At 45.1% G+C, this 12292-nt stretch overlaps 1 protein-coding gene across 5 annotated transcripts in view; it reads right to left on the bottom strand.

Annotated features, from left to right (window-relative positions):
• Positions 1-12292, bottom strand: part of MAST2 (microtubule associated serine/threonine kinase 2) — a 309296-nt gene that overhangs the window by 74104 nt on the left and 222900 nt on the right. For all 5 annotated transcript variants that reach the window (XM_059727771.1, XM_059727772.1, XM_059727773.1 and 2 more), the window contains one exon: positions 1221-1296. In XM_059727771.1, coding sequence (XP_059583754.1) covers positions 1221-1296 — 76 coding nt within the window. The remainder of the gene's footprint in view (positions 1-1220; positions 1297-12292) is intronic.

The raw sequence follows: 12292 nt of genomic DNA, 5'->3' as shown, positions 1-12292 counted from the left end.
TGGAACAGCTACGGACTGAAGGAAGTTAAAACTCCTGTTTTATTTACAGCTTTTCGTCACACGATCCTAGAGCCAAATGTTAAGTTGCCGTAAAAATGGCGTAATCCCTTTGGCTTCAGTGGAGCTGCGCTGATTTGGATCAGGCGAGACTGTGAACGCCCGTTTTTCGAATAGGGACACGCAGTCTCCTTCTGTCATTTTTAAATTGGCCAATACCAAGCAACAGCTGCTCCTTCGCCTCCTAAGACAACAGGTACGGAGCCAGATGGGCACAGCTGGCGAGCTGTCGTATCAGCGCAGGCTCTGCCTTATTCAGCGCTAACACAACAGCACGGAGCCTGCTTCCAGCAAGAGGCCGGGGGCACAAGGAGAGGGGGCAACTCAGCTGAATGACTGAAAAGACTTTCTCTCGCTTACCTTCACTCAAGCCCCAAGGGGCAGCTTTGCCAGATACCCGGGCTCCCTTGTGCTTGTGCAGGTACCCGGGCTGTTTCCAAAGCCTGCCACTTCCTCCCATTTCAAGCATTTTTAAGATCCATCCTTTTCTATCTGTCCCTAAACCTGAGATTCCTGTTCAGGCCTCTTCTGCCCCCATCTTGATTGATGCAACCTCCTCCTCTCGGGCCAACTTCATGCTCATTTAGCTACTTCCCATCCCGGCCAAATGCAGCCGTAGGAGTCTCTGCCCTATGCACCAATCTGCCCATTTTACCGCCCAACTCCGAATCCACTCTTACACCAGCTCAGGTTCAAGTTTGTTATCCTTGATTTCAAAGTCTAATATGCATCTGGCTACCTATCCAACCATCTCTCTTTATGTCATGACCTTCTCCCTCAAATCCTGCACCCTCCCCTTCCTGCTAGGGCTGACAAATTCAATGCACTGTTTGTCTGCTTCTCCAACGGTCTTTATACTTTCTATTTTATTCTAATGCTACACGACCCCACGGTATCTGAGCTCCTTGCAAAAGGACGTTATACAGTGAGATTAGGGACGGCTTCACCCTTTCCCTTTCAAGCCTTCTGCCTTTTTCTGTTCAGGCTGTGTGTTTTCATAAAAGGATTCTGCATTTGAAAGGCATGTCGGTACACTCTGGGGGCTACTGCAATGCAAACAAAAAGCTAATAAAAAACAATAACGACTTTCAGAAGACGAATGCACGCAGTACCTCTGGCAGCTGTGACATGCCACTCACAAGACAGAAAGTGTACTAACTTACCTGCGAGCCGGCACAAAGGAAAAATGAGCAGGTGCATTTGGAGAGAAATTCCTGGGACTGTCCAACGGGCTGCTACCTGTTTGAGAAAGCAAAGAACATTCATACTGGTGTCACTTTTGCAAAAAATTCTCTTCCTGTTAAAAAAAAAGATCTGATGAATCATGACACACTGTGGGGATAGGGTCAATTAAGATCTGCATTTGCAAATAACTAACAATTTAGATCTTTGAAACTTGCACTTGCTTGGGAACCGGCTGGTTAAATATTCTTTTTGAGTACTGCAAGAGAGATTTTCTTTCTACTATTAGTTGCTTCCTACTCTTTTAATATATATATATATATGATGTGGGTTTTCCAGCTTAAACTTTAAAGGAAAATAAGAAATGTCCAGTGCAATAACTAAACACAGCGTATTGCTTCGTTGATTTTTTTCAACGTCTTGTATGTATGCATTTAACCAACCCTTGGCAGTGAGAGTTTGTAGGAACGAAGCTAGTGCTGAACTGCTGGGAAGAACAGGGATGGAGCCCTGCCCAGCCTCAAACCCTGTGCATGCATTTACACAGCTGAAGTCACCATACAGCTGCACTTCCGCTACACGGGGCAGTTGAGAAAGTCACGCTCCCTCCCTTCTCCTTGCAGCTCTTCGTATGGGTTGTGAACAGCCGGTGCAGGTGGAAGTGGGAGTTGGAAGGGGGAGAGCCAAAGTGCAATATAGGCCAGTAAATCCCAGCTGGCCGATGGCTCCCCAAGGACACACACCAGCTGGTGCAAATTAAAGCAGCCCCCAGGCTTCTCCACCTCGCACTCGGGGTGACTTGAGAATGAGAGGTATAAGGGGCACCCAGGCAGCTCCATCACGCGCTGCACCAGGAGCAAACTGGACAAAACGAGCATCTGGGCCACTGTCTTCTGAGAAGCAGCAATGTCCAGTCCCTGTGACGAGCTGACACTGGCTGAATACAGAAAGCACGGGCCCCGAAGAGAACGCAACCTAAGCTTCATCTAGGATCTACTGCAAATCTTGGTGGATACGAATAATTAGGACACTTGCAGCTGCATTTGTTTTCTTTCAATTCAATAAATCGACTGTTGACTCCGTTCTTGTGGCCTTTAGATTGAGTTTGAAAGTGAAGACGAGAGGGCGGTTTGACAGCCTAGAACAGCAACCATGATCCAGCCTTCAAGGAAAGCCCAGAGAAAGGTACAGAGCTGTGGGATAGCGGGATCGCTGGGTACAGCTGGCACGAACTTACCTGCACAGGTAAGGTCGGAGACATCTCATTTCAAACTAACCTGCACGTATCAAGGTGACGCTTCCTTTCAGCGTCACCAATCACGAGTAACACTACAAAGCTTTCAGATTATAGTCCAAATGATCATCTGGAATAACTGAAGAAATCGAGTAATGACTTTTTAAACTCCACTACGTGGGTGTTCACACTCTTTTTCGGTACGTACAATCTGGTACAGAAATATGACTGATTCTTCAGTAACATCTTTTTCAGATTTATATGGCATATTTCTACCCAGACTCTGGAATTTTAATTAGCTCCCTTGTGAGTTATTTCTATCTCTAAAATGAAAAGCAATTAGTTCTCCTGCTCTGCTCAAGCCTGGGTGAAGCTTCTAAAACAACAACAGGGAGAAGGGGAATTTCTGCTTCCCTTTAAAAAACGTCCCAGCACTCCCGGCCCTTGTGTAGTTGAAGGAATTTTAATCAGAGAAGCCTAAGTGTGATGGCTCTCACCCAGCAAAGATGATCGAAGGCTTTTGTACTCTGTCTGCAAAGGTAAACTCTCCTGCTGCCCAAGGGTTAGAGTGCTATTCAATCGGAGACTTTTCACTTTCCGCCTCAAATGGGGCCCTTCCAGAGCCGTTACTCGGTAGATAACCAACACTTGGTTACAAGGATGTTGGCAGTGTCAGAATAAAGCTGTAGCTGCCCTGGTTGTGGCCCAGGCCCGGGGCTGAGGCTCAGGCACCATTACACTCTGCAGCCAATATCTCAATGACGACTGGCACGGTTTTGCCCAAACGCAGCATTCACCAAGGAGGCTGAAAGGTCCAAAAACTTCTACTGGGATTTTGTGGCATAACTTGTTACAGCGGGTTGTAAAAGCCGATGTATTTCTGTTCCTGTCTGCAGAGCTGGAAAGCATTACCTGTAATGACCGGCATCCTGCCACCTGAGGAGCACTAATTACAGAGAGGGTCCACGAGTCACATCTGATTTAATAACAAGCAACACTACAAGACTTCAGGGAAAAATCCCAAACTAATTTAATGTCCTTTCTGCATGTTATTCAGCAGCGCTCATGCTCCTTATGCCTGCTACTCTTACAGCTTTTTACCTGCATGTTTTTAGCTTTTCTACACTTTTGGCCCAGCTCTTGCCAGGAATTTTAAACCTGGAGGCTGCAAAATTTTCGGAAACAGGTCCCTTTTTAAATGTTGCTTTCTATTCCTTAATGTGCCACTTCGAACAGCAGGTCTCAGCTGTCTCAGGCTCCAGGCACCCTTCTGTAAGACTTCAGCGGCACCCCATTTCAGGAATGAAGGGTGAGAGTACACTGTGAATTGTTCCATAAACAGCAACCCAGCCACAACTGCAGGCAATTAATGGTGTGAGAAAGTAAGAAGCCAGCCACAAAAATATTCAAAAAATGTGTATAATATTTTTGTGGCTGGTTTTCATTGCACCTTAAATTGAATGTGTGATGGGGTCCCGCCACGCAGCCTAGTTGTGCTTGGTTGACAGCTCCCCCACGCCGTGCTGGCAGACTGACAATCGCAGGGTACAGCTTTGCCTGGGGCTGCACCCGGCTGTTTTCAGGGTCGAGTCGAGTCGAATTGAGGCAGTGTCGTCACCTGGGCCAGGGTGCCAGGCTGCAGGAAGTCACAGGGCTTGCCATGAGTAATAACACAACTGGGATCTGATCCCTCATCCCAAGATCACGCATTCTGCCATGCACGGGTCTGGACATGTGATTGTTGGGATGGGAGATCAGATCCCTTTGTGCCATTAAATGAATGTGTGCCAGGGGCCTGATATGAATGTAGTGTGAATATTTCAAATATAGTAATTATGTTATTAACTCATGTTATTATCATAGAAAACAAGGATTGAAGGGAGCTCAGGAGGTCACATGTAGTCCAACCCCTGCTCCAAGCAGGACCAGCCCCAACTACATCATCCCAGACAAGGCTTGTCTACCTGGGGCTTCAAAACCTCCAAGGATGGAGACTCCTCCACCTCTGTGTTAATTGTGTTACTATATTACATTATAATATAAGATGTAATGTTCACCCCTTTAGGCTGCCAGTGTGGACTGCTCCCCCAGCTCTGCCTGGCCTTGCGCACACTTGCTGCCAACACGGCTCCTGGACTCCCCATTCATTCTGCCCTTAGTTTTCCCAGGGCAATCTCCCATGAACTCCAGCCCCAGGGCTGAAATGGGCAGAGCCTGGGGGCACCTGGCCAGCAGGGCTGAAGTACCAATCAACTACACATGTGCCAAAGGGGGCTGCTGAGGATGGGCAGGGGAGCAATAAAGCACACAAGGCCCAAGAACCCCCTTTCCCACCCCTGGACTACTCCTGAGGGGGCAATCACAGCCCCCCATACTGCAGCTACTCCTTTAGAGACTCGCATGCTGGGGACTGAAGCCACCTACCCCTGCAGGCCCTTCCACCAGCCCTGGGAGTATGCGACAAGCAAGGGTGCGAGCTAAGCTCAAAAGCAGGCTGCTGGGAGCGGCTGGCACAGGTGCTGTCGAAGGGCAAGAGAGAACAGCGTGGCTGTCCCTTGTGACACTCCGCGGCGGGTGTGGAACAAGCAGCAGCACACTCACTGCCTTGCACAACACTCTTACAAGGATCTTGCACACCCTGGTTGAAAATCACTGCTTTAGAGGGTATGAGGTTGCAGGGCAAGAGCGTGCACGTGGACAGTTACAGCTGAGTACACATACGCTCCCTCTGCTCGGCTCCGCAGTCGCATCTGTTGTGCCGGTCGGTGCCTTTAGAGATGAATGGGGGTTTTACTGAAGTAGTCAAGCCTAAGGTGAGCGTTCTTGAACCAGCATAAACGTGCCTTACAAATTAGCATGAAAGTGGCATCTTAATTTTATTCCCACATAGGAGTAAGCCATATGAGTATTAGTAACTTTATATTATGCTGGGGAGGGATGTGTGGTGTATATGTATGCTGGTGATAAGATAACCTTAACTATAAGAGTCAAGGTGCAAGACAACAATATGCACCCCGCTCCAATGAAAATGCTCTGTGTCTCAAATGGACTTTTTTTGGATCAAATCTCAAGCCCTTGATCAGGGTGGATACAAATCAATGATTTTTTTTAAATAAAAAAATTGCATTTTTAATTTAATCATATTTTTAATTTTTTTGTTAAAATGCTTTTTATAAAAATAAACCTTTATAAAGCTAGTTTTAATTTAAGATATGCTAGAGCTCAAAGATCTCATTGTGAAATAGGGATTATAACTTCTAATTACACACCATTTGAGATAATATATTCATGTAACCTTTTTAGAAAAGTTTTATAAATTGGTCACAACAGGTCATGGACTATATTAGGGGCCCAGTCTTATGGGGCTCCCAGAGCCACCTCTATAGATTAGGAAAAATTAAAGAAAACCACTCTACCCAGTGGGACTCAGTGCTCAGTCTAGAAGATCGCATGAAGCATCTCTGTGATGCTGTTTCAGTTCTTAAATTGCGGATCTGCAGCTCCAGAGATAACATCCTTGTTAACAGCAGTATATGGAGACGAGAGATAGCAGACCTGGTTACCTACCCATCAGCTCTACTGTCTCTTTGCAAGCTTGCATACACACAGTCAAGCCCTTACCTTTACCTAAAAGGGCAAAGTTTCAAGAAGTTAAAGGAATAGAGAGAGGATTGTTGGGGGTGGAGTAGATCTGGGCAAGGAGGAAGAGTCTGGAGATAAATAAAAGGAAGGAGGGGCAATAGGAACAAAGGAGAAACATTTGAGCAGAATATTCCGGAAGTCTTGAGGAATAAATTTCTGAGTATAGCCTTTCTATTGATTTGAGATCTAGTGAGGGAATGGTGTGGTAGAAGGGGAAACCTATCATGGCAGCAGGCTTGCCAGGCCGTAAAAGAGGCCCTGTTTGGGAATACTTTAATGAAGAGTATATCAAACAACAAGAATGTATTTTTTGGAGAAAACAATGATTAAATCAATGCTTCCTGCCGAGTGATTTAAATCATGATTTAAATAATGATTTAAATCAAATCCACCCTGCCCTTGATCCTTGATCTCATGGTTGCTTTGAACATCCACCCCAAAATCTTGCCTTGTACCCCTGTCCTCTCATTCAGTGCTGTATTCAATACATCCAGAACTTCATTTCCCATCCTGGCAGGGATTCCACATGGCTCCATACTCTGTTCTTTCCTCTTCGCCATCCACCTCCTCTCCCTAGGTGACCTTTTCAGATTTTAAGAACATAAAAATTGCCATACTGGTCAGACCAATGGTCCATCCAGCCCAGTATTCTGCCTCCAACATGGGCAGGTCTAGGATTTTAAAAAGTGGGGTGAAGATGGTGCGGTACAACATCACATATAAAACACCACATATTTTTCTCCAGTTAAACATAAACTAGAAGCATTACTAATATGCTAGGGGCCTAGGGCTATATTATTTAGTTTAAGATTGAAGCAAAAACAAATATAATTTCATTGGAGTAAGTCAGAAGTGAGGTGCAGGGCTGTGAAATAGGAGCTTCATTACGAGGTGTAGGTAACATGGCAGAATTGCAGACCAAAGGTGAGTGTGACTGGTGGAACATCAAGATCATTAAAAAGAAGAGAGGGCTGCTAATGCCTGTAGACTGAGGGGTTTGGAAGGGACCAGGGAGATGACAATGAGCCATGATGGCAAGTGACTTCCTCAGCACAGCCTGGATAGAAACGCTGCTGCCACTGCTGGCAGTCGGTTTAAACTCTGGGTGGAGCAAGAATCAAAGGGGGGTGCAAGCGCACCAGGGCAGCCCCCTGGATCCAGCCCTAGATGCTATACAGGGAGAGCACTGAACTGGGCATCTCTAGAGCAGAGGTTTTCAATCTGTGGTCTGCCGAGCTCTGGGGGTCCGCTATGTCTAAGGGGTCCACAAAAGATGACTGATCAATCAAAAGTATGGGAATACCAACTCTTACAGTTCAAAGGGGTCCACACCTCCGTTCAAAATTTCCACAGGGGTCTGATCCACACCTCCATTTCAAATTGTTTAGGGGTCCACAAATTAAAGAGGTTGAAAACCACTGCTCTAGAGTGACCTATTCTCTGTTCAATACCTTCCCTGGCACCCACTATTATTGGTTTAGAGGTGCCCGAGGAAATATCTCCAATCATCCTTGTCACTAGCCATTAACAGATCTATCATCCATGAATTTATCCAGTCCCACTCTGAATCTGGCTAGGTTATCTGTTTTCACCACCTCCTGTGGCAACGAAGTCCTTAAGTTAACTATGTGTTGTGTAAAAAAGTATATTCTCTTGTTAGTTTTAAACCTGTCACCTACCAATTTCAGTGGGTGCCTCCTACTTGCAGTGTTCTGCAACTTGGTGAACAACGGTTCCCTGTTCACTTGGTTGACACCTTTCAGGATTTTATGGCTCTGGATCACGCACCCCGTCAGCCTTCTCCTTTCCAAATTGGAGGGTCCTAGGCTTTTTAGTCTCTCCTGGTATGGCAACTGCTCTAGGTCCCTGATCATTTTGATTGCCCTTCTTTGTGCCCTTTCTAATTCTACTACATCCTTTTTGTGATGGATGGACGACAACTGCACAGAGTATTCAAGATGTGGGCACACCATGGATTTGTGCAATGGCATGATGATGTTCTCGGTTTTGTTTGCAATTCCCTTCCTGGTTGCCACTGCACACCGAGCTGACGTTTTTAGAGAACTATCTCCAGTGGCTCCCAGATCTCTTTTCTGAGTCATAACAGCTCATTCAGAACCCAGAAGTGTGTTTGTATAGTTCAGGTTATTTTTCCCCAGGGGCGATACCTTGCACTTGTCGACACTGAAGTTCATCTGCTATTTTGCAGGAGCTAAAAGCTTAAATTAAAATAGTGTAAAGAGAATTTGTGCTGCTATCAAGTAACTTCAGGATCTGGGGTTTGAAAGAAAAATACTACACAAGAATGGCTGAGAGACAGCAACGTTGATTCAGCTGCAGCAGAAGTAGAGCATCACTATTACTTGTGTCTTTCTTGGTGGCCTGCTCTCTAAGGTACCCTCTTTTACCAGCTGGAGTTCAACACAAGGTGATAAAGACTGACCTCGTGCTGTAGAACTGGCTGCCTTCAAGCACACAAGTTTTAAGCTGACCAAAAATGTAGGCGGATTTACAATAAGCTGTAGTTTCTGGTGTCTGACGGATCACCCAAGCCCAACAGTCTGTGAAATATAAATTAAACATCCTTGCTAAGAACCACAGTAGGGTCTGCAATACTAGCTGCACAGATACCTCGAATATATTCTCTGATGCATACTTTCCATTTTGTTCTCCTGGCACAGATTTGGTGGATTTCTAAACAAAGTCCTATTACATTTATGGTGAAAAAACTACTAGACACTTGTTACCGCTGTAAATTCCTATCCTGATCAGGGTTTGAGATACTCTCTTTATCTGGCATCAACTTCATGCTCTTCTCTCAAGAAAAGAAAATTAAACAGACTAATACTGTCTGATTTAACAAACAAACGAAACCTTTTTGTTTCAGGATCAGCATGTGCAGCGATATCTAGGATATGACCCTGGCACTGAAGTGCCATCTTTGGGCAGCTTCCCACCCACAGAGGCAACACGGAGAGAGGCGTAGCAGACGCAGCGCTGGTCCCACGGATATCCACATTAGGAGCCAATAACAATGCTAGCCAAGACCTCCTGTATCTCAGAGCATTTGCTGTCCATGGCTAATACAAAATACCACAATAGGTGTAAGTCGGTGAAGTCAAAGTTGTGAAAATCAACATTTTCAATAATGAATGGTAAACAAATTTTGGTGGGGATTTAGATAAAGAGGAAATGATTTAAGGTATCAAGAACCCTTGGATTGAATGGTCTCTTCTCTAATCTTCCATAAATACAAATTATGCCTGAAAGGTAGCTGAACAGTCATGTTCAGCTATATGAGATCAGCTGAGATGCTCATTCCAATTTTCCATTTAGCTAGACTATTTATTTCCAAGTCTTTCAGATATAATCTGGTATTTAATTGGACATTTAGAGAAAAAATAGAGAGAGCTAAGATGCTTTTAGTATGTGATAGATTTTAATACATTACCCTCAAGGCCCTCAGGGAAAATTCATGAATATATATGCCAAAGGTTATAGAAAGGTGAAACTATTTTCTACTTAATACTCTCTATATACATCTAGGCAACTCTATGTAATGGAAAATGATAGGATAGAGCACAATTTGGTAGAAGTTATATTGGTTGGGTTATAAATTCTCTAGGACTTATGGTGAGTGAATATTACTGGCCTATAAATGTATAGAAGTAGAAAGAGGCTGCTAGATGTGAAGCACAGGCAATCATTTCTGTTCCAGTTACACCAATAGTATTAGAATCGTTCAATACCATGGAGAATTATTTGGCTAAGGACCCTCAGGTTAATCCCAACCTATCCTAATCCATAAATAGGGAAACTGGATTCAGACGTAACAGTTGGGGACCTTCTTTTTTAGCTGGTTTCTCGGCAGTAGACAATCTATTTCTTTTCAGAAAAGGAAACGCTGTAGAAACAGGCCTGAACCGAAACTCTTCCTACGAGAGTGACACTAGTTTACACAGCAAGTCCTACAATGAGATAACGGACCACCCCCACAGTGGTGTTTCTCTCCCAAATTCTGCGTGGGGTATTAAGCACTTCATAGCAACATAAACACGACGGACGCGTGTGTCCGTCCCAGCCTTCGCCGGGAACACACACAAGACAGTGAAGTAAGCAAGCGCAGGACATGGCTTTAGTGAAGCAGAGCTTTAACTGCCGGGGCGAGGGGGAAATCACTGCAACGTTTCTAGGCCACGTTCATTTTTTAGCAAGTTTGTGTCATTTTTGTGAGCCAGGTCAAAGTTTGGAGCATTTTGGGGGAGAGCTCATAAAACGTGCGCACGGAAGGCGTTTGGGGGATTTTGTGTAGACCAGAATGCAGAACAGAGACCAACAACTCAAATGTGTCTGCCTAAAACTGGCTTCTAACACCATACCGCAGGATCTCAATAAACTGATTTTCACAGGTGTTAAGGCCCGTGTTAGACACTACACAGTTAAAGTTAACTCTACACTGTTCTCATGGCACAAAATAATGATCTAGGCATGATGATTAATGACAAGTTGATGACTTCAAACTTGATTAAGAAATCTTTAAAAGACACATTAGGACTTTCTCCATGGTGCCACTGCAGAACAGACTCAAGATTTTTTGGATGCACTTGAAACCAAAATGTTGCATTTCTCTTAAGCTGCATTTTCACTTCTGGATTTCCAGGGCTTATGATGCTTATTTTTGGGATACATGCAGTATCCCGATAACAGGTCTTATCATATTACAGGTACAAACTTTTAACCCTAGTTCCAGTTTTAAATAGAGTTTGTGTCTGGAAATGTTCTTACCAGCAATTTCATAGAAAGAAGACATGCAAAGATTGCTGCCATATAATTCTATAAAGATGCACAGTACTACCTTTAAATCATATATAATTTTATTTCCTGGCTGGTTCAGCAGGATTTGCAGCTATTTTGCATCACCACAGCATTGCCAAACCAGGCAGCATACAGACCGCAGCTACTTCTTCCTCCCCACATCCATAGCCGCCTAAACACACACTGCCCATTCACCCTGTCCTGCACGCTCACACCTCCACACTTCCCTCCCCACCAGTCCTCCACATATTCACCTGCACACACACATCCTCCAAATAGCCCCTGCTCATTCTCAAGGAGATATCCTTCACCAACAGTCTCTTGCCTGCACACACACTGCCGTGCTTCTCATCTTCCCTGTCGAGTACAACAGGTGTAATGGGTCATTTTTTAAGGAAATGCTTAGGGTAAATGAGGGGTTTCTGCTGCCATTCATCATAGCTGACAATTTCTCCTTCAGGTTGATGCCAGTGCATGAAATGAGAGAAGTGCATCAAAAATCACCGTCTTTCAAAATAGTCCTTGCTACTGATTTTGAAAGAAGTGAAACCACATGCTGCCTTTTATCAAGATAGCCACTGCCTGCCATTGCTCCCAAAGGGAGCGACGCTGAACTGCCTTCAGGGAAGATGGTGGCTCCTTGAGCCATCAGAAAGCACAGGACCATATGAACAGAAGCAGCAGAATTCATCATTATAGACAGTCTATGATTTCAATCCCACTGAGAACGAGGACAAATGATGGACCATTTTAAGGTGGCTGTATAAACCAGTGGTGCTCAACCGCTTGGCCTGGCGAGCCAGATAAGTGGCGTGCACCAGACCAGGATCGGGCCTCATGCCACCCTGCTCAGCCCCATTCGGGCTTGTGCCACCCGGCCTAGCTCTATGCCACCCTACGCTGCCCCGCTCAGCCTGGCATTGCCCTGACAGGCCTCGTGCACCCAATCTAACGTGCAGGGCCCGGCTGTCCTGTCCACGGGGCTCTCGCCAGATCTGGAAATGTGACAGCAGGGGAGCAGCAATTCGCTGCCACCACTCCCCAATTGCCAGATTTTCAGACCTTTGGGAAGACTCAAAGGCCAGATAATGCAGCTCTCCAGGCAGGACCTGGCCTGTGGGCCAGGGGTTAAGCATCTCTGGTATAAACTACAGCCAGTCTCTGGTCTTGATCCTGCTGGGAACATAAAGCAGCAGCCATTTAAAGAGAGCAATTCTTCATGACTTTTGTTCAAGATGAACACTATACTTCAGCCTCTGCTACAGAACAACTGTCAGTCATGAAAAACCGTAGAAAAGTTTACCTTAATAGTCAATTTTCAAAGACTATGCATTGCATTTGATTGACTCAAGATTCCCACCT

Source organism: Alligator mississippiensis, chromosome 5, assembly GCF_030867095.1.
Source record: "Alligator mississippiensis isolate rAllMis1 chromosome 5, rAllMis1, whole genome shotgun sequence".
NCBI lineage: Eukaryota > Metazoa > Chordata > Crocodylia > Alligatoridae > Alligator > Alligator mississippiensis.
Note: the sequence above shows the minus strand (reverse complement) of the source record. Positions and strands in the feature narration are given on the sequence as shown.